General features: G+C 48.9%; 1 protein-coding gene across 2 annotated transcripts; it reads right to left on the bottom strand.

The window, feature by feature from the left end:
- Window positions 1-296: 296 nt before the first annotated feature.
- On the bottom strand, window positions 297-20,138 carry IDH3B (isocitrate dehydrogenase (NAD(+)) 3 non-catalytic subunit beta). Of its 2 annotated transcripts, none has more exons than XM_081021036.1 (12): window positions 20,015-20,138; window positions 15,311-15,388; window positions 14,166-14,264; window positions 13,561-13,681; window positions 13,137-13,197; window positions 12,222-12,354; window positions 10,757-10,890; window positions 9,861-9,963; window positions 9,426-9,572; window positions 9,218-9,312; window positions 8,679-8,739; window positions 297-500 (listed from the first exon to the last, which is right to left on the bottom strand). In XM_081021036.1, the coding sequence occupies exons 1-12, from the start codon at window positions 20,048-20,050 to the stop codon at window positions 423-425; spliced, it is 1,146 nt and encodes a 381-aa protein (XP_080877162.1). In that variant the 5' UTR covers window positions 20,051-20,138; the 3' UTR covers window positions 297-422. The 2 variants fall into 2 exon arrangements, with proteins under 2 accessions (XP_080877162.1, XP_080877161.1); XM_081021035.1 differs by lacking the exon at window positions 297-500 and adding an exon at window positions 5,878-6,908.
- Window positions 20,139-21,866: the final 1,728 nt, after the last annotated feature.

The raw sequence follows: 21,866 nt of genomic DNA, 5'->3' as shown, positions 1-21,866 counted from the left end.
GTCTGTTGTGCATAAAGGTTTAAAGACGTTGGATGAGGGAGGTGTATGGTTCTGGGCAGCTGGTGGGTTTTACTGCCAGCTTCTCTCCACATTCAAGACTCAAGCAAACAGCATCCCTGGTGCTCCGCTAGCTGACTGCAAGATTTGCAGACTTTAGTTCTTTGCTTATAGCTGCTTTTCATTATAGCTGCTTTTCACTTGACAGAGGTTAGCTGAACTCCGCAGCCAACTGCTTCTTCCCACTTTCCCCGAAGAGTCCTCCAAGGTCTAGGAGTATTTCATGCACACAACTCATGGGAGTGGCCACATTCACTTTATTTGTGCAACAAGGAGCTAAGCTCACAATAAATTATTTGGCAGAAGCAGAAAGCAGCGTCATAATTAATTTCTGAATTCCTCCCCCATGTGCTTCTCAGCAAGCCCTACTCGCCCAGAGCTGTGATAACGGCACGTGTGAAGTCGTGGGATGTGGAGTAGCCGCCCATGTCTGGTGTCCGCACCTGTGAAGAGAGATGGGGAGGTTAGCAAAAAGGCCATTTCTTCCTCCAGAAGAGTCCTTTGTGCAAGAATATTAATAATACACAGCTTCCAAAACAAAGGGAACAATATATATTTATGGAGGGAACAATATGTGTTGGTGCCTAGGAATTTTAAAACTTCCATATTTATTATGGCAGTGGTTCCAATCAGCTAAGTACTGTGGACCCCTTTTTTAAAAACGCCAAACCATGGACCCCCAACTATGGGCAATTGTGATCTTCATGGTGGTTTTTGTTAGGTGACTGGTGCCATGGACCTCCTGGGTCGCCACCAACTGGGAACGACTGTATTATGGTATGAACTTGTATGGGTGGCAGTTATCCCAGGGTGGGGTGGAATTGTAAAAAGCAAATTCTGAGGGAAAGGAAATGCCAAACAGTACCAAGTGCCAATGTTAATTATGCAATTGCTAACTACCAAAACAGTGGGTTGCACATAATTGCAAAGAACTTTGAAGATTATAAAATTGCATTATCACATTAGAATCCTAGCAAAAAATGGCTTGTTTTCCCTGGATCCCAAGCAAAAGAGGAAAGAGCTACTGCAGAAATCTTCCAAAAGACGATGGGGAATGACTTGTTCAGGACTGCCATCTGCTGGAGTTTCAAATTAAAAAGATCATGAAACAGAGGGGGGTATTAAGAAAGGACCTGAAGCCACACAGATGTGGCCTCATTTCTGTTGCAGATCCCATGATTTACAAACTGTCCTCCCTTCTAGTTTACAGTCTTAAAAATTATATATATATATATTCTGTGGAATGCTGTGCCAACAGGGAGCCAAAGCAAGAGCTGGGCCCACTAATCACTAATTGCAACAAATCTGCAGCCTTGCTGCTGCAGGAAAAGCAGAGCATGGAGGTCTCCTCCTTCCTCTTGGGGCCACTGCTGGCTTTCTCATGGATGCCTGGCCAGCCTTTCAAGCCATCTAGCCACCCTCCCTTTTTGTTTTCCAAACTCTTGCTTTCGCCCCCAATTATTTTGGCCTATGGTGCAAAGGGGCGTTAGACGCTTTCCAATCTAGGCAAAAACTTCAGTTTTTAGAAGTTGAAGATAAATATGAATGATCAGAAGCAACAGAGACAAATAGAAATAGACGGGTGACATTTCATCTGGTGTTTATTTCGCTTTGGTTCTCTCCCATCCTGCTTTGCTCAGCTCTTTTTATGGAAATAAGTGACTGCATCACAATGGTGGACATTGTTAGAAACTGAGATATGGAGGCAAGGAGCTAAATGGCACCTTATACTGAGGTTATGGGCGCAACAATGGCATGTCTAGGCGTGCTTTTTTATAACAGGAAAATGAACCAACTGCAGCTAAAATATGTTCATTCTTCACATGGTCTAGTCCTTCCCCTGCCCACCTTCCCTAATATTTTAAAGAAGGTCTCTTCTCCAGAGTGGCTGGAAGTGGGGAGGCAGAAAAAGGCCCTCTTTTCCTTCCACTCTGCAGGTTTAATCTGAAATCTTAGGTGCAGTACTGCACCGAGAGCTCAGAAACGGCTTGCACTAATGAAATTTCCTGTCGCAAAATGCACCTAGAACAGTGGGAGTTTTGAATGGTAATTTCCTCTTTTTAAAACTATAATGCGGCTGAGTCCTCCCATTTGATTGCTTTTGCCTGCTCATAAACTGATCTGGTCAAAGAGGTTCCTTACAGTTCAGCAACTTGCAGTTTACGATCTTGTAACAAAGACTGTAAACATTTCAAAATGCACAGTAAATTTGTAATTATTGTTTGAACACAAACTGAACTTTTAATATACCAAACATAATTTAATGGCAAACCAAGTTACACATAACACGTTTTATATTCCTAAAGGAACAAAGTGACTTTTGACGTGCACTAACAAACTATTGCATATTCTCCATTTCTACCAAAATTTGGTATTCCACCCCTCCCCCCTCAACACTCTAGCAAAGATATGGTTCTTTTTCAGTGACTTCAGAAGACTTCTCTAAACTGTCTGGAGTTGCGGAAATCATTTTTGTGGCCGGTCATTAATTTATTAGTAATCCATTCGATAGGGTGACATTTCTGCCATTATGTGAAAAACTACCTTTATTCTCACCATGCTGTCAAGTGTGGGAGCTGTTGCTGTGCTGCCCTCATTGTCAAGTCTAGCCTGCCTACAAAGCCATGAAGCAAAACATGCAAGGACCCTTTTTAAGCATGTCTGTGAAATAATCTTTTGGTTCTCACCTGACAGCGTATTTAACCCATGTGTGGTCAGAGCTATGAATAATGAGAAAGTTGTTTGGACACCACGAAGTAGGAATCCCTGAGGTCCTAAAGAGTTTCTGTCCTTTCTGAGTAGTCTTTGGAGTCTCCATTTTTGCCCCCGCCCCCATCAGGATTTTTCTTTTCTGTGGCGGGTTTGTCTGAGATCAGGTAATCCCTGTAGGTTCCTTTGGCAACTACCACTTAAACAGCAAGTGCAGGTGAATCTTCAATTGTGCGAGGGGAAAATGGCTTCCTCTCAACTGATGGGCAATGGAGCAGAAGCCTCGGGCGCTATAAAGCCCTGCCTGGAACTGTGGATTTCTTCTGCAATTTCTACAGGACTGTTAGTTGTACTGGGGGAAGTTTAAGTTGAGGTCAAGCAGGATATAAGATAAATAGAAAATCCTTGGAAGTAACAAATAGGCTTAGGGGTAGAATAAGAATATGTGGTAGTAAATATTAAGGATTAGAATATTAATAAAGGTGTTGGGAAAGATTGAGGGCACAAGGAGAAGGGGACGACGGAGGATGAGATGGTGGGACAGTGTTCTCAAAGCTACGGACATAAGTTTGACCAAACAGCGGGAGGCAGTGGAAGACAGAAATGCCTGGCGTGCTCTGGTCCATGGAGTCACAAAGAGGCGGACACGACTAAACAACAACATTAATAAAGGAGAAGAGGTTAGTAAATGAAAGCAGTTAATATTATTAGAAATATGAACTTGGAGGACGGTTATAAAGGTGATATAAGGAAATTCAGTTAGAGGCGATTCAAGGAAGTCAGTCATCAATGTGATGAAAGTTGGATATTTGAAGAGATAATATTTTTTTTCTTGTGTGTTTAGTTTATTGTAGTGTGGTGTGCTTTTTTTCTTTGTTGTGTATTTTGTTATGTTATTTTTGTGATGAATGTTGGAAAGCAATAAATTTTTTGGAAAAGGAAAAAGAAAGTTGAGGTCAGGCAGGGTGTGGGAGAAGAGCAAAGACAGGAGCGCAATCTGCAAGGATCTGAAGGGCTGGTCCTGCAGAAGCCAGAGCGGAGGAGCCCTTTGCTGTCGCTGCAGAGAAGCAGTGGCTGGGAAGGACAAAGCAGGAGATCTTGGCTGAAGGACAGGAGGACCAACAGCTTCCTAAGAGACAGGAGCTGCACCAAAGTGAGACCCTCTTCCTTGGGGGGCGTTGGGCTGTCCTTCGCTGGAGGCGTTGCAGTAGGGACTGACAGCCATTGTGTCAGGGATCCTGCCATGTGCAGGCAGCAGGGTGCGCTAAAAGACCGCAAAGGTCCTTCGCCACCCCACAGCTCCTTTTGCCTTTCTCACTGCTGCCACACAGGGAGCCAGCATTTCCCACCTGCTGTCTACAACCCCTTCCCCACCAGCTCAGACCCCGTAAGCACAGATGTGAAGGGAGGACCTTTGCCGCCCACCCCAGGCACAGCACATATACTTACTTTCAGCGAACTGTTCACACTGTACAAGGGCGCCTTGGTTCTCAAAGGCCTTGGGACTCAAACAACCTGGAACCCAAACACTGCAAACCTGGAAGTATGTGTTGCCATTTGAAAACTTTCTTCGGAAGCCGAACATGATCCGTTTTGAGTGTTACGCTGGGGTCTGTTTTTGCTATTTAGTTTGCATTTTTGTTTTTGCGGCTTTTTTCTTTTGTTTTGTGACTGTGTGGAACCCAGTTCAGCTTCTGATTGATTGTGTGACTGCAGTACATTGTTTTAGGGATCAGTGGTCTTGTTGGATAGTAAAATTCATGTTAAATTGCTGTTTTAGGGGTTGTTTTTTAAAGTCTGGAACGGATTAATCCATTTTGCATTACTTTCTATGGGAAAGCGCGCCTTGGTTTTGGAACGGACTTCTGGAACGGATTAAGTTTGAGAACCAAGGTACCACTGTACTTATTTGCCATTTCGTGGCCTCTTGCCTGCCTGGGAGAGCCCTTTGGAGCTCAGCGCTACCTCGTTTTCCATGAGTTTCACTTGCAACAAAGACCCCGGGCCCTGCACCATCCTTTGGGCACCCCACTTTTCACTTCTCTCCATTTGCCCCTCTGTGCTTCCTGTTCCTTAAGCAGCTGTTCGCTCAGGAGCTTTTGGCCAGCGACTGGGTAAATGCTGCTAGGAAAACCTGGTCTGTTGCATCTTCCCAGTCCTTGTAGAAGCCAGGCTGCCCCTCCTGCTCACTGAGGTGCTTCGAAGGGCAACTTCAGTACCACTTTCCAGCATTTGTCAGGAACAGAGGGGGTTAAGCTGACACAGAGTTTCCTGAATCCCCGTTTATTTAAAAATATTTCTACGTCACCTTCCATAAATCCTAAGGCGCTTCACAAAGCACACCTTAGAAGTTCAATTGGCCCATCAGGGAAGAGGCTAAATGAACAGGCATCCCTACAAGCAGGCCAGCCAGCAACATACTTGGAGCTTAAATGATACCGCTGCCAGCACCTGCCTCACTGCAGTGGGGGAGACTTTTCACAGAAGGTGCACCCCCCCCCCTTTTGCCACTGAAATGCCCTCTCCAGGGAGGCCTGCCAGGCACCCCCCACTATGGCTGTTTCTTTTTTGAACCTCTCACGTGTATAGTTCTAACTTGCAGGAAAATCTAAACTACCTTGATGAACTGCTGATGGTAAGCGTGATGTTCACTTTTTATTTTAGTGATTACTGCTTTGCAAGTCACGGTATGTATGGTCATGCAATGATGCTGAAGGCGCAGGATGGACAGTGTGCAAATGAATATGGAGGCAGGGAGAGGAAGCTCTAGTACGGCGGGAAGAGGACGTCTGTTGCTTCACACGGACATGGAACAAACGCTCGAGCCGGAAAGGGAGAGGGGAGCATCCGTGGGGCTCCGTTGGGGGGCCAAGAGCAGGGAGGGAGGGAGGCAGACCCAGGTGAAGCCTCTGGCTCCTGCCCACTCCAGGGCTGCCAGACCAGTTGGGGCTGGGCAAACCCTTAACCATGCAGAGATTCCCCACGGCTGGAACTTCTCCAGGGGCCTGGTCTGGAGTCCAGAGGCCCTGTGCTCTCCCTCTGGGGTCCACAGCAGAGATGTTGCCAGGAATCAGACACACACAGCCCCAAGGAGGGAGCAGAGCCACTTGGTGCAGAAAATCCGCAACGGTTTTATTCACAATTAATATGGAGTATGATGACAGCTGAGCACACGTGGGATTCTCTGCCCACACATTCACGCCAACACAGCCAGCTGGCCTCAAAATGAGACAACCCCCATGGGGGTCAAACCACCACCTGACACATGCACCACAGGCAGATTCCGACAAATCCCCATGACCTGGATTTCCGTGGGCCTAAAGGTCCATTTGCAGAGACTGGTGCCAGGCTGTCATGATTCTGCAAGTGACCACAGCTGTAACAAAATCTCCTTTTTACCCTCCCCACCCCTCTCTCTCACACACAGAGCACTCCTCCTCCTGTGTCAGAACTGCAGGAACCAAGGGTCTAGCCACAAAAGGTACCCTCCTCAGCAGGGTGGGGGGACTGGACCCTTCCCCACAAAGGTCACAGCATCGCCTGCAGAGCTCAGCTTTGCTGAAAAGGGACTATGGGCAGGAAAAACCTCTTTCCCTTGAAAGAGGGACCAAGGCCAGTTCCAGCCTGGGCTTCAGTGGGAAGGGGGGGTATTTCCACCCAGAAAAAGAGGGGGAATGGGAGGGGGCAGAGCAGCCTGAAGGACCCCAGCCTCTCAAGAGTGCCTGCTTTCAAAACTATGGGCAAGTCTTTGTGGGGGGCTGCAGGCGGAGGCCTGCCTGGGGACCCCAGGCCTGGAGCAGTTCCCAAAAGCTCACAGCACCGAGGAGTGTCCTCAATTCATCTATGGGACCCATACCCAGGGTTAAGAGATTTGAGGGGGGGGGGCAAGAAAACATTCGCTCCCCAGTAGGGACCGGCCAGCTTCAGATCTGAGACGCAAGGGAGAGCACACCCAGATCTCTTCTGAGACAGGCAGCCCCGAGGGAGGAGGTGTCTGTGGCGCCCATGTGCTGGGGGGGCCGGGCGGGGAGCAGCCGAGGGCCAGGCCAGCCCTAGGCCCCATAGTGGGGGTGCAAGTGGTCAATCACAGACTTGACGAAGTCAGAGGTGGTCGAGTAACCGCCCATGTCCTGCGTCCGCACCTACAATCCAACACAGGGAAGGAGGGGAGAGGGAGACAGACATGTGGCTGTGAGATGTGGGAGGGGGGAAACACGAAACCCCCCCCCAAAAAAAAAACAGGGAAGGGGATGAGCCCAAGCTGCACCCAGAGACAGTGAGAGGCAAAGGGAGACACAGAGACACTCTCACCCCACCAAGGCCACAGACCACAAGACGGCACATCTGTGGACCACAAGACGGTCCACAGAAGGCTCTGAAGAGGGGAGACGACAGGACAAGGGGAACAGCTGGGAGAAGGGGGCAGAAGACGCAGGACCCCAGCCCCATTTCCCGCTGGATGCTAGCAAGTACACATGGCTGGCTGTTTGCAGCTGCGAAGAGGAGAGAGGCTGTGCTGGGAAGAGTCTCGTCCTGTGAACGGCACCAAGAACCAGCCGTGCCACAAGCGGCGAGGTCACCCCAAAGGGGTCTTCCTTAGGGGAGTCACAGGGATGGAACAACCACACACACATGATTCCCAATCAGGTTCTGCGTGAGAGAGAGGCGGCCCTGTTTGTGGCCAGGCCCCAGCATGGGAAAAGTCTGAGATGGGTTGGGGGCAGGCACTGTAGTCAATAGTCCCTTCCCTGCCAAGGGAATCTGATCTCTATTCCAGTTCCACACGGAGAAACTGGCGTCTCTCTGAGAGCTGCGTCCACTGAGCTGCAGTTGCGCTGGTAAATGAGGAGTGGGGGGGGGAGCGACTTGGGTGCCCAGGTGTTGAGCTCAGCGGGGTGTGGCTCCCAGGGGGGTGGACTGACCTCCACTCAGAGGGATGTATGCCTGGCCACCACTGGCCAATTTACCCAGGAGGCCTTTGGCTGAGCAGGAGACTTCCCTCCTGCTGCCGCTCTGTGATGCTGTTTTGTTACTTTGGTCATTTTGGGGGTTTTATTTTAGGAGTTTTTGGTGGGGACGCAGGAGAGGGCCTTCTGGGGAGCTGGGCTGCCTCCCTCCTTGCTGTCCTTCTGCTGGCAGATGAAGCCTGTTTTGTTCCAACAGTCCTTTGGGAATTGTTTTTTAAGCAAGGGCTTTTAATTGTGCTGTGCTGTTTTTGCTATCTGTATTTTAAAGGATTTAATTTTACGCTGTTTTAATTCTATTATCGTTTGATCACTTTTTAACTTTTACAGTGGTACCTTGGGTTAAGTACTTAATTCGTTCCAGAGGTCCGTTCTTAACCTGAAACTGTTCTTAACCTGAAGCACCACTTTAGCTAATGGAGCCTCCTGCTGCTGCTGCCGGAGCACGATTTCTGTTCTCATCCTGAAGCAAAGTTCTTAACCCGAGGTACTATTTCTGGGTTAGCGGAGTCTGTAACCTGAAGCGTATGTAACCCGAGGTACCACTGTGTATGTTTTTTGCTTTTTGTATTTTATTTGTGCTGCTTTAATTTGTGTAAGCTGCCTTAAGTCCTGCACTGAGGAAAAGGAGGGGTATAAATAAATATAATAATAATAATTTGAAAATAATTTTAAGTAGGATATTTTTGTAATCCACCCGGGCACCATTTGATGAAGGGTGAGCTCTAAGTACAAACAAGCCCCAATAGCCTCCTCCTCCTGGGGGAGTGAGTCAGCTGCCCTGGCAAATTCTGCCCCCCCCCTCTCTCCTTGGCCTGAACTCCCCCCCAACTGCCCCAAAAGAACCTGCCAGCCAGAACTGGGCACAACACGGAGGGAAGAGAAGCAGAGACAGGTTCAGAACACAGCAGAAAGGAAAGGACAGAAATCAGACAGCTCAATACTCACTTTGCCAACTTTGATCACCTTCCTCACGGCGTCCGAGATCATGGTGGAGTGGTATTCCAAGCTAGACAGGGGAGGAGGAAAGAGGAGACTGTCATGAGGAGTAATAACCCTGTGAGGTAGGGCCACCCCGGCCATCACCTCTTCATAGCTATCAACCTTTCCCTTTTCTTGCGGGGAATCCTATTCGGAATAAGGGAATTTCCCTTTAAAAAAGGGAAACGTTGAGAGCTATGCACCTCTTTAATCTTCTACCCTTGGGCAGGAGATATAGAAGTATAATCAGCCGTACCAACAGGCTAAAAAATAGCTTTTGTATGGGGGCTGTTAGGCTGTTGAACGGAAAATAACACAGTGAAATTGATTTGTGAGGTGGTGTGTTGTTCGAAAAGCACACAGAGTGCAGCGAGACTGAGTGTTGGGGGGGGGAGGGAGGCTCAATTAATTTCATTGTACACAGGTTGTACAATGACAATGAAGGTGGTATTATTATTCTGCTGGAAGGCTCCCCGCCCTCTTGCCACTCAGCCCAGGGAACTCACTTGAGATGCCTCAACATGTTGGCCGAGGAGAGCAGCATGGCTGTGGGGTTGGCGATGTTTCTCCCCACAGCCTGAGCAAAGGGGTGACGGGCGCCCTGGAAGGAAGGAGAGAAAGGGGAAAACGCTCTCAGACACGTCGTGCCGCCCAGCTTCCCCTGAAGCCCCCGGGACGGAGGGAGGGCGAACCCAGCCCCGATCAGTTCCTCACCATCTCAAAGACGGCGTATTCAGCACTGTAGCTCTCTCCAGGAACCACGCCGGCCCCACCCACCAGGCCGGCCGCCAGGTTGTCGATGATGTTGCCGTACAAGTTGGGCATGACCAAGACGTCGAACTGGTAAGGGTTTTGCACCAGCTGGAAGGAAGACACGGCACACCATCGCACGTGGAATCGCGGCAGGAAGCAGCCTCCCGTCATGCCAGTCTCACGGGCAGCTCACGGTTTTGTGCCCAAGCTCCTCTGCAGGCCACATGCCAGGAGGGGGTGAGGCCGCCCAGCAACCGAGACTTGCAGGGGCACACCGCCAGCACTGGGGGACTCCTCTGGCAACCCACAAGCCTGGGCAGAGGGGCAAGGGTCCCCAAGGGAAGGTATCTGCTGAAGGAGGCAGCGGGGAGGGAGGGGCCGAGGGGCCTGGCCTACCTGCATGCAGCAGTTGTCTATGATCATGGTGTCAAATTTAATCTTGGGATACAACTCGGACACCTCTTTACAGCAGCGCAGGAAAAGCCCATCGCCCAGTTTCCTGAGAGAGAGAGGGAGAGAGAAGGCAGTCTGAAATTCTGGACGCTGTCCCAAGGTAAGTGGGTAAGGTGGAAACAGGAGACAGACTTGGGGCGGTATTCAACTAAGGCTGACCCACTGCCTTGCCCCACCCTCCGGCCCTAGGAGTCCACATAAGGGAGCTGCTCCTGGAGGAAGAACTGTGAGGGGAGAGACTCCACTGGGGAAGGCCTCCTTCCACCTGCCTTGCCCCACCCTCTGCTTCTCAATTTGTATTGCATTATGTGCCGTTGTTTTATTGATTATAGTTTAGATATTATTGTAACTGTTGGGTGGATTTCTGTTTAACTTTTATATGTTGATATTATTATTTTATACTATTCTAATTGATTGTGGAATGTTACTTTTTTGATGCAGGCTGCCTATTTTAAAGTTATGTTTTATTATCACATTTTTGTATTGCGTTAGATTGTTATAAGATGTACATTTGTCGTTTCCTCAGCTTGTAAACCGCCTTGAGTATTGCAAGATAGAAAGGCGATATACAAATTAAAAATGATGATGATGATGAAAGTAAGGAGCATGTCCCAGTTAGGCCATTCATCTCAACAGGTCGGCCACTTCGTTCCATGGAACTGACTCTGTCACCAAGGGCCACAGAAGAGCCGTTCAGCATCTGTAAGAACCTGACCCCTTAGTGTGGCAGCACAAACACTTGGGAACCCCCTGGGTGTTGAGATGGGGACTGGGGGTCAGCAACAGGAAAAGGAGCCCCCAGCCAGCCGGCCCCCGCCCTCCCGCTGCTCCCCACTCACATGATGTTGGCTTTGTGGACGGCCGTGACCTTGGAGCGCCCTTTCTTGGTGGCAAAGTCAAAGGCAAACTTGGCAATGCGCTGCGACTTGGCCCGAGTGATGATCTTCATGCACTCGATGACACCCTTGGCACTCTGAGCACAGAGGGGGCACAAGCAGCACAAACCACATGAAGGAAGGCTTTGCCCCCACCAGGGCCCCCGCCCCTTTCAAGCATCAGGCCTCCTGGGCTCTGCTCAGAGACTGCCTCCACCCGGCTCTTCCTCCTCATCCGCCCCCTCCTGCCCAAGAACTGTTTCCTTTCAAACTTTATAACTTTAAGAACTGGTGCCCGGGTTTGCTTGTTTTACTCATCTCATCCCAACCCATTTCCTTTTGTGCTGTGTCTTTTAGAATGTAAGCCTGCAAGCAGAGGTTGTCTTGTACATCAACGTTCTTAGGCAAGTTGCCCTTAGAGCTAAATGAACCTGCTTAGCATGAATGAATGAATCTGAAGCAAGCAGAGCCTGCCTTCTCCAGAGCCAAGGGGAGAAGCCCCACACCAGAGGGGTGTACAGTTAAGCAGACTGGCTCCTATCCCACTAGAAAACTACTTTGCAAGCTCCCCTTCCGACCCCCACCCCAAAGGTTCACACAAGCTTTGTCTCCTCCCCATTTTACTGTGGGGGCTGTCAGTGTACACAGCCTTTCGCCCCCCCGACCCCATCATCAAACGTTACGTTAGAAATGTCCTTCCCATTCACACAGCGGCTCTCACACTCCCTGAATCTCGCTCAACTGCGTAACTTTAGGCAAACTGCAGGATCAGCACAGCCAGGAACAGAAGCCCTCCCAGCAGATGCCAAACAGATACAATAATTTATGATAATAATTTATTATTTATACCCAGCCACTCTGGGTGGCTTACAACAAAGTACTAAAATACAGTGGTCTGTTAAACATTAAAAGCTTTCCTAAAGAGGGCTGCCTTCAGATGTCTTCTAAAAGTCTGGTAGTTGTTTTTCTCTTTGACATCTGGTGGGAGGGTGTTCCACAGGGCGAGTGCCACTACCAAGAAGGCCCTCTGCCTGGTTCCCTGTAGTTTCACTTCTCGCAGTGAGGGAACCGCCAGAAGGCCTTCAGAGCTGGACCTCAGAGTCCGGGCAGAACGATGGGGTTGGAGACGCTCCTTCAGGTATACTTGACTGAGGCCATTTAGGGCTTTCAAGGTCAGCACCAACACTTTGACTTGTGCTTGGAAATGTCCTGGGAGCCAATGTAGACCTTTCAAGACCGGTGTCATGTGGTCTATGAGCTATGTGCTTTTCAAAAGACACCTGAAGGCAGCCCTGTTCAGGGAAGTGATGCTGTATAGTGTTTTGACTCTCTTTTGTCAGGAGCTGCCCAGAGTGGCTGGGGTCACCCAGCAAGATAGGTGGCATGTAAATTATATATTTATTTTCATTACTGTATTGGCGGCACTCACCTCGTGCTCCAGGGAGCTGTACTCGCCCTCCGTCTGCTCACGGATGATCACCAGGTCCAGGTTGTTGTGCCTCGTTTTGTAGCCGGGCAGGCTGTTCACACGGACCACGTTGGCAAAGAGGTCCAGCTTGCGCCTGGAAGAGGGAAGCCAGAGTTACAGAGACAACCTACCACCACCACCATTTTAAAGTGCTGTCTCAACACCAGCCGGCCCCACATCCTCCAACTCAATCTGCCCCCATGGCTGCTCATTCAATTCTGTCTGTTCAGTCACCGTGATGGGCTGGCCCAGCAATAAATAATGATAATGATGATGATGATGATAATAATAATAATAAATAATAATAATAATAATAATAATATGCCGCCCATCTGACTGCATTGCCCCCGCCACTCTGGGCGACTACCAACAAAATCTAAAACCATCACACATTAAAACCTTCCCTATCCAGGGCTGCCTTGAATAAGGCAAAGGCACCTGAGCCGTGGCTTTCCCCTCGCCTGTCTGCCCCCGTACGTGATCTACCTCGCCCCTCTGAAACGCATTTAAGCCACGCTCCTTGGAGTGCAGCAAGATTGGTACCAGAAACTTCATTGGTAATTAACTCTCATTTCGCTTTGTATTTAGGTATTTAAGGCTAGACGGATTGGTGGGTTGTTGTTGTTTTGCAGTGTGTAGTATTATTCTGTTTGCTAAATTGTTGATTTTTGTCATTTTTTAATATACTGACATGCTTCTCATTTTGATATTTTGGATGTTTGCTGCTTTGGGTACAGCTCATTGTGGAAAAGCAGCATATAGGGAAACACAACCTTTCCATCCTTTCAGACGACAGCAAATTGGATGCCTTTAGCTGGATGGTGGCAGCATTTGAAGTTTATCTAGTCTACCCGGTGCAAGGCTGCTGAAACTTACCTGAGCCTCATGTCGTAGGAGGCCAGTTCCCCTTTGTATTCCATGGGGGTGTGGATCTTTCCTGCAATGGCGAGAGACAGTGAGAAAAGACCCCAGCCCTCTGCAGAGGAGAGCCACAGGGTGATAAGGGGATGGGAGCCCCCGTGAAGGTGCTACTGGCAGCCCAGAGAAAGCCGTCTCCTTGCAAGATGTAAGCCACTTCCCCATGGCCCAGATCAGGCATAGGCAAACTCCGGCCCTCCAGATGTTTGGGACTACAATTCCCATCATCCCTAGCTAACAGGGCCAGTGGTCTGGGATGATGGGAATTGTAGTCCCAAACACCTGGAAGGCTGAGTTTGCCTATGCTTGGCCCAGATGCACGCCATGGGCCTCTAAGGCGTATGAAGGAAGCCTTGCCCACCAACTTCCCCTCACGCCGTACCAATGAGGGCCACTTTGCTCTTGTCCATGGAGCCAAGGACTTGATCCAGGATCTCCTCTGAAGCCATGTTCTGCACCTCACTCAGGTGGTGCTCATCAAACTGCACAGGGACACCAGCCGCCTGCAGAAACACACAGGAGGGGAGAAGGTGGGGTGTCGTGCTGCTGGGTCACATGGCCAGGGTGGGCCCCTTCTGCCCCTGGAGATCTCTGACTTCCACATACCACGTGGTCGTCCCATGCAGAAGAAAGTAGCGCAGGGGCATCCCTCTCCGCCTCTTGCAAGGAATGTCACATGCGGAAAGTGAATCCTGTCGAGGTGCGGGGGCACTGTGCAACACCCATACTGGCTGTCACAGGCACCCCCAAGGACGAGCCAAGCCAGGAGAGATTTTTCCCAGCAACCCTGTCATGCAGCTGGGCTTGGGACTCTGATCTGAGCCCAACTGTCTTGACCTGAGGACCAGACCTTGGGGCTTGACAACATAGATGCCACGGCTTAAGGGCAAGAGGGCAAGAGACTGGAGCGTCTCAGCCAGCCAGCCCTTTGCCCCCTCCCCAAAGCCAAGCTCTTGAGAAATCGCCAAGCGAAGCAAGCGCTCTTACCTTGAAGACTTCCTTGACGGAGTGCATGAGCTCAGGGCCCACACCATCCCCTGGGATCATGGTGACGGGGAACACCCCCTCCGAGTTGAAGCTCTCCGCCTAGAAGAGAGCACAGAGTCACACCCATCCTGATCCTCATAGCAAGAGGAGCAGATCTGGTTTTTACTCCCCATCCTTTAGAAGAGGTTAAAAAAAAACAACCATCTAAACTGGGGAATATTATGCAAATCAGATATACAGCTAAATGAGCACCCTGGCAGGAGCTGAACTGATTTATCTCTTTTTAATGAAAACTTAGTCATAGAACTGTCACACCAAGGGTCATCTGGTCCAGCCCCCCACAATGTAATATAATAATAATAATAATAATAATAATAATAATAATTATTTATTTATACCCCGCCCATCTGGCTGAGTTTCCCCAGCCACTCTGGGCAGCTCCCAATCGAGTATTAAAAACAATACAGCATTAAACATTGAAAACTTCCCTAAACAGGGCTGCCTTCAGATGCCTTTTAAAAATAGGATAGTTGCTTATTTCCTTGACATCTCATGTGTGGTGGTCACGTGGGATCATAGCAATCCAACCTGACCACCACATGATGGGAGGACATTCCACAGGGTGGGTGCCACTACCGAGAAGGCCCTCTGTCTGGTTTCCTGTAACCTCACTTCTTGCAATGAGGGAACTGCCGGAACGCCCTTGGAGCTGGACCTCAGTGTCCAGGCAGAATGATGGAGGTATCCTTTAGGTATACTGGGCTTGAAAGGCCATTTAGGGCTTGAAAGGTCAGCACCAACACTTTGAATTGTGCTCAGAAACATACTGGCAGCCAATACAGATCTCTCAGGACCAGTGTTATGTGGTCCCAGCGGCCGCTCCCAGTCCCCCGTCTGAATTTTAAAAAAGAACTTTAGGAAAAAAGCACTGCACATACATTGGTGGCCCTTACAACAACCCTGTAAGGTATGACAGTATTTTTAGCCTCCTTTTGCAGATGAACTACAGCTCTCTTAACATTTCGTACACTGCTTCAGATGTTGGTTGCAACACAGAACTGTGACATAGAAATGCCATCAATAAACAGAGGAAGCCTGGAGCTGGAAGAAGGGAGAGCATCTCCAAGAGAGAGAAGAGGCCTTACCTTGGCTGACTTCTGCAGAACTGCAGCTGAGGTGCTGAGGCTCCTCCATGCCCCACAGCTCTGCGACAGCAGAAGACTCTGCAATTGAAAAGGAATTATTATTATTATTATTAATTTCTTCCCTGCCCATCTGGCTGGGTTTCCCCAGCCACTCTCGGAAGCTTCCAACAAAAGATTAAAAATACACTAAAACATCAGTCATTAAAAACTTCCCTAAACAGGGCTGCCTTCAGATGTCTTCTAAAAGTCAGATAGTTGTTTATTTCCTTGACACCACCGAGAAGGCCCTCTGCCTGGTTTCCTGTAACCTCACTTCTTGCAATGAGGGAACTGCCGGAACGCCCTTGGAGCTGGACCTCAGTGTCCAGGCAGAATGATGGAGGTGGAGACGCTCCTTCAGGTATACTGGGCCAAGGCCGTTTAGGGCTTTAAACAGGCTCTAGCTTCTGATATAAGGAGCTGATCCCATATAAGCAAGGCTCAACCTCTAGCTTTACTCCTTAGGCTTTACTAAGGCAGAAATAACATTGAATTAAACAGATGCCTGGCGTGCTCTGGTCCATGGGGTCACGAAGAGTCGGACACGACTAAACAACAACAACAAACACATTCGAAACCATCCAAGTCAGTGGCCACCAGTACATCTTGTGACAGTGAGTTAGTGGACTATGTTGAAAAGACAAAACTAACTGGAAAGCTCAGAAATCAAGATGATTTGTAAATCAAGAAAATCTTTAATAAAAAAAGGAAAAGAAATCAAGATGGTAAGAAATTTTTAAAAGAATGGGAAATGTTTATTATGTACAGTGGACGCTCAGGTTGCGAACGTGATCTGTGCGGGAAGCACATTCGCAACCCTCAGCGTTCACAACCCACAGCGCTGCGTCTGCACACGCAAGGGTTGCGATTTGGCACTTCTGTGCAAAGCGCGATTTAGCGCTTCTGCGCATGCACAAGAACCAAAACCCGGAAGTAACCATTTCAGTACTTCCGGGTTCGGTGCGGTGCGCAACCCGAAATCGCGCAACCTGGAGCGCCTGTAACCCGAGGTATGACTGTATTTGCAAAAGTATTGTAAACAGGTTAATACACTGGCAGGATTTTAAGAACACTTGTAATTTTACAATTAATACAGGAAATTTGAGGTAGAAAAAATAATTTGGAGTATAGTTTGGATTTGATACCCCGCTTTATCACTACCCGAAGGAGTCTCAAAGCGGCTCACATTCTCCTTTCCCTTCCTCCCCCACAACAAACACTCTGTGAGGTGAGTGGGGCTGAGAGACTTCAGAGACCTTGGCGCAAGGTCACCCAGCAGCTGCAGGTGGAGGAGTGGAGAATTGAACCCGGATCACCAGATTACGAGTCTACCGCTCTTAACCACTACACCACACTTGGATCTCTTGCAGATGAAATGGGAATTTAAGGAAGGGGGGAATCATGGGATTCAGAGAATCCCATTTTATGGATTTGATATTGTTGTTGTGTATAAGTTTCTTTGTTTGTGGTTGTTGCTGTGTTTGTTGTTTGCTTTTTTTTGTTGAAAATATAATAAAAATATTATAAAAATAAAAATAATCTTGTGACAGTGAATTCCACAGGTCAGAATGGGGAACCTTTGGCCCTCCAGATGTTGCTGGACCCCCCAACTCCCACCAGCCCCAGTCATTATGTTAACTATCTTTCAATTCCTGGCAGGAAGCCTTATTTTAGATTTGCACTGATTGCCGATTTGCAACTGGGCCAAGTTCATGGTGTTATTGTTAGTATTTAAAGCTCTTAAGAACTGGGAACCAGCTGACCTAGAAGATCACCTTACCGCAACTGCTTCAGTCGCTGGAATTAGCACTACTGCAAGTGTCACATACTACCCGTTCTGCACTTGTAGAACTTATTCATCTAGTGTGGCAGCACCTGCACTTTGGAACTCCCTGCCTGTTGACACCAAGCAGACACCTTCACTGCTAAAAACATTCTTGTTTAGACAAGGCTACTCAGATGCTTAGAAAGTGGATGCGAATTTTAACACATCTCAGTATTTTAACTTCTTGTGCGTTTTAAGCTACTGTAATTTTTTCTTGATGATTATTTTCTTGTTTCTTGTTTATGAAATAAATAATTCTAGAGACAAGCTTCTTCCTGAAAGGCTGCCGTTTTCACAAGTTCTTTGGGGGTACGCAGCGCTTGGGGCCCAGGCACCTCCTCATGTGCCAGCCATCCCTGGGGCTCCCTGCCCAGGAAGACTCGGAAGGCAAACTCCTTGAGGCGGGGGGTCTCCCTTGGGGGCCCTGGCTGCTGTTGGACTACAACTCCCATCATCCAGCGGTTGCAGGACCAGTGGGGAGGGATGCTGGGAGTTGAGAGCCAGTGTGGTGTAGTGGTTGACAGCGGTAGTCTTGTAATCTGGGGAACTGGGTTCGCGTCTCTGCTCCTCCACATGCAGCTGCTGGGTGACCTTGGGCCAGTCACACTTCTCTGAAGTCTCTCAGACCCACTCACCTCACAGGGTGTTTGTTGTGGGGGAGGAAGGGAAAGGAGAATGTGAGCCGCTTTGAAACTCCTTAAAGGGAGTGAAAGGTGGGATATCAAATCCAAACTCTTCTTCTTCTTCTTGTAGTCCAACAACAGCCGGGGACCCATGTCAGACTAGGACCTGGGGGAGACCAGGGTTCAAATCCCTTGGCCATTAAGCCAAGGGGTGACATTGGGGGCTTGTCGCTGCCTCTCAGCCTGGCCCTCCCTGGCAGGGCTGTTGTGGGCATTGAATGGCTTCCAGCACCTGGGGAGACCAGGGTTCAAATCCTGCCCCTGCATGTCCACAAAGCCCACTGGGTGTGACCTTGGGGGCCCATCGCCACCTCTCAGCCTGACCCTATCTGGCAGTGCTGTTGTGGTGGGCATTGTACACCCTTGTGCAAATTAACTGAAACTAAGCATGTTTTCTATCTTACTCGTAATTCCATACAGTCATACCTCAGGTTAAAGTTGCTTCAGGTTGGGCATTTTTGGGTTGTGCTCCGTGGCGACCCGGAAGTAATGGAACGCGTTACTTCTGGGTTTCGCCGCTCACGCATGCGCAGACACTCAAAATGACGTCACATGCATGCACAGGCGCAGCATACCGCGAACCGCACAGACGCAGGTTGCGTTTGCTTCAGGCTGCGAACGGGGCTCCGGAATGGATCCCGTTCGCATCCAGAGGTACCACTGTACTCAAAACAAACATGAAAATTCATTATGGTGTCGGAAGCCTGCAGCCAATAGAAGGAATCATGCGCTCGCCACAATATATTGAGGTTCTACGAAAGAGAGTTATTCCAGAGCTGGAAAAGAGGTATCCTGACGGTACTGGGAATACTGCAGCAGGACCCAGTCCGCTGTCACACACTGAGAGTGGGGAAGAAATTCAGGACAAAGCAGCAAATACAGGTACTTGATTGGCCAGGGAATTCCCTGGATGTCAATCCCATTGAGAATTTGTGGGCTATTTGAGTTGTGATGGATTTATGTTGTAAATAAAATTAAAATTAATAAAAAAAAATAAAAAAGAGAATTTGTGGGCTATATGCAAAAGTCACCTCCATGCTGTAGACTGTACAACTATGGAGGGATCCGAAAATGAACAGGAACCATTCAAAACTAGTTACAGGGAGGTAGCCGTGTTGGTCTGCCATAGTCCGGGGGGGCGGGGGATTCCTTCCAGTAGCACCTTAGAGACCAATTAAGTTTGTTATCGGTATGAGCTTTCGTGTGCATGCACACTTCTTCACATACACAGGTATCTGCAGAATACCTGTGTATGTGAAGAAGTGCGCATGCACACGAAAGCTCATACTGATAACTAACTTAGTTGGTCTGTAAGGTGCTACTGGAAGGAATTTTGTTGTTGTTCAAAACTAGTTAGACTCCATAACAAACTGTTTTCAAATGCTGCTTAAGAATAGCGCAGATCGTATCCGTGACTAATGTACGTATACAGGGTACCTTGAGTTAAGTACAATCATATATCGGGTTGAATGTGCTTCGGGTTGAGCGCGTTCGAGTTGCGCTCCGTGGCAACCCTGAAGTAATGGAGTGCGTTACTTCCGGGTTTTGCTGCTCGCGCATGCGCTCAAAATGACGTCACGTGCATGCGTGGAAGTGGCAAAACATGACCTGCGCAGGTGCGCTGTCGTGGCTTACGTTGTGTTCAGGATGCGAACAGCGCCGCGGAACGGATCCCGAGGTACCACTATACTTAATGCGTTCTGGAGGTCCGTACTTAACCTGAAACTGTTCTTAACCTGAAGCACCACTTTAGCTAACGGGGCCTCCTGCTGACGGAGCCCGATTTCTGTTCCCATCCTGAAGCCAAGTTCTTAACCCGAAGTAATACTTCTGGGTTAGCGGAGTCTGTAACCTGAAGCGTCTGTAACCCGAGGTACCGCTGTATGTGAGTTTTGTACAATAATAACTACATAGATTGTTCCATTAATTGTGTGTTTCAACTAATTGGCCCCAGGGAGTCGGGAGAGAGAGGCTCTCCTGGGAGGACGAGGGGGGGTGGAAATGCCCCCGAGGCAGCGAGCAGCCCCCCAGGGGGGCCCACAGGGTCGCCCCTCGCCCTGCGGGGGGGCAATTCCAGGGGGCGGGGGGCTCAGCCCCTCCTGCCAAAGGGCGCCTCCCAGAGACCCTCGGCGCCCCCCCCCGCCCCCCTTCACTCACCCTGGCAACCGCCCGGACACCGCTGAGCGCCGCCATCTTGCCGCCCCACAATGCTCCGCGGCCCGGAAGGAGGGCGCCACCATCGAGGGAGCGCGGGCAGAGCGGCGCCAAGGTTCCGGTTCCGGAATCCCCACCTGCCTTGGAAGGCTGACATCCCGCGCATGCGCACACCTGGGCGCCTCGTGCCCAGCCTGAGACAGGAGCCTCCCCCGCCCCAGTCATTTATATATATATATATATATAAATATATATAGCAATAAAGCCTTGCAGTAAAATCCCTACCAAACAGGTTGAAATATATAGTATAGTATATATATATATATAGTGGTCTGCTGACGTTTACCGTAATCATATTCATGTGAATTTAATTGCTTTTGTGTGGCATATATATATATATATATATATATGGTAGGGATTTTACTGCAAGGCTTTATTGCTACAGGAAGTATATTCATAATTATATATATATCTCTCTCTGTCTCTCTGTGTTTTTATTATTGTTGTTGTTGTTATCTTTTATTCCTCTGTGTCATAAAAATGCACATTATTCCTTCCTGTAGCAATAAAGCCTTGCAATAAAATCCCTACCAAACAGGTTGAAATCCGAAGTCCATCTGCCTCTGTGGAAAGATGAATTCTTGATGGCCTGGAATAAAAAGAAAACTGTCTGCCCGGCAGGCGTCCCCTGCCAAATCTCCAGTGGCAGGGAGTTCCACAGGACACAAAAGGCCCAATCTCTCCAACTGGGGCAGGCAAGGAGCCAGGAGCTCTGGGGCTCCTCTGAGCCCGAGGGGAAGCTCTGCAGGGAGCCAGAGAGACAACCCCCCCCCCACTGGAAAGGAAGGGAAGGCAGCGGGCGAGGCCTCCAGAGGCATCCAATCACTTTGCCCCCCCCCCCCCCCACCGAGAGATGGAAGTTCTGGATAAACTGTCAACAGAGAAGGACATTGACAGGATCATTGTAATAAGCTGCAGTTTTTTAAGAGTATAGATTTGAAGCAGATGAATAAATGAGCAAATTAAGTTAATTGGGATATGCAGAAAATATTAAAAAATAAGTTTAAGGAACCGCAGAAAGGGGGGAAGGAAGTCGAGTTTTGAAATGTTGAAATTATTTAAAATTATTACTTACTTGGCAAATAAGACTGTGGCAGAGAAGACACTGGGCAGAAGGTGACACTGCCTTCGAAGGGAACTGCGGGGCCCGGGGCCTCGCCACTTTCTCTGCAGAAAGGTGGGTGGGTGGGATCAGGGCAGCGGTTTAAGAGCCGGCGTGTCCCTGTACATCTAGCAGATCTGCAGATTTCCATGAGTAACACTGAGGGAATAAATTAAGGGATATAGGAATTTCTGGGGTGGGGCACCTTAGTCTCTTGCAGCACAAGGAACAAGAGTCTTGTGGCACCTTCAGGACCACGACATCAGGGTGCCACAAGTTTTTGTGCATCGCAGGCCACTGCGTCAGATGCACAAAATGTTACCCTGAGCTGCAAGTGAGTGTATGTGAATTTGTGTGTATGCGCACACACTTGGATTTGGGGGCATGGGGTGTAGACAGCAGGATCAGAAAGAAAATGCAGAAGAGACCATGATATTGATTTTATTTCAATATTTCTAAAGCACACTTTCATACTAAAGTAATATAAGGTGGTTTACAGCATAAAAGCAAACTCCAATACCTTCAGTACAGGCTTGTTGGCATCCATCTGACATCGGAAGGAGATTTGCGCCAACTGCTCTCTGGTCTTCCTCCAAGTTTGCTTCGTAGCCTGAAGCTCTCCAGAGTCCCAAGGAGCCACGCAGGCTGCACAAAGGTTGTGCTGATAACTGATAAGCCGATTAACACATGGGA

The sequence above is a fragment of the Podarcis pityusensis genome (assembly GCF_964106645.2).
Source record: "Podarcis pityusensis genome assembly, chromosome: 9".
Lineage (NCBI taxonomy): Eukaryota > Metazoa > Chordata > Lepidosauria > Squamata > Lacertidae > Podarcis > Podarcis pityusensis.
The sequence above is the reverse complement of the archived record's forward strand: the minus strand, read 5'-3'. Positions and strand labels throughout refer to the sequence as shown.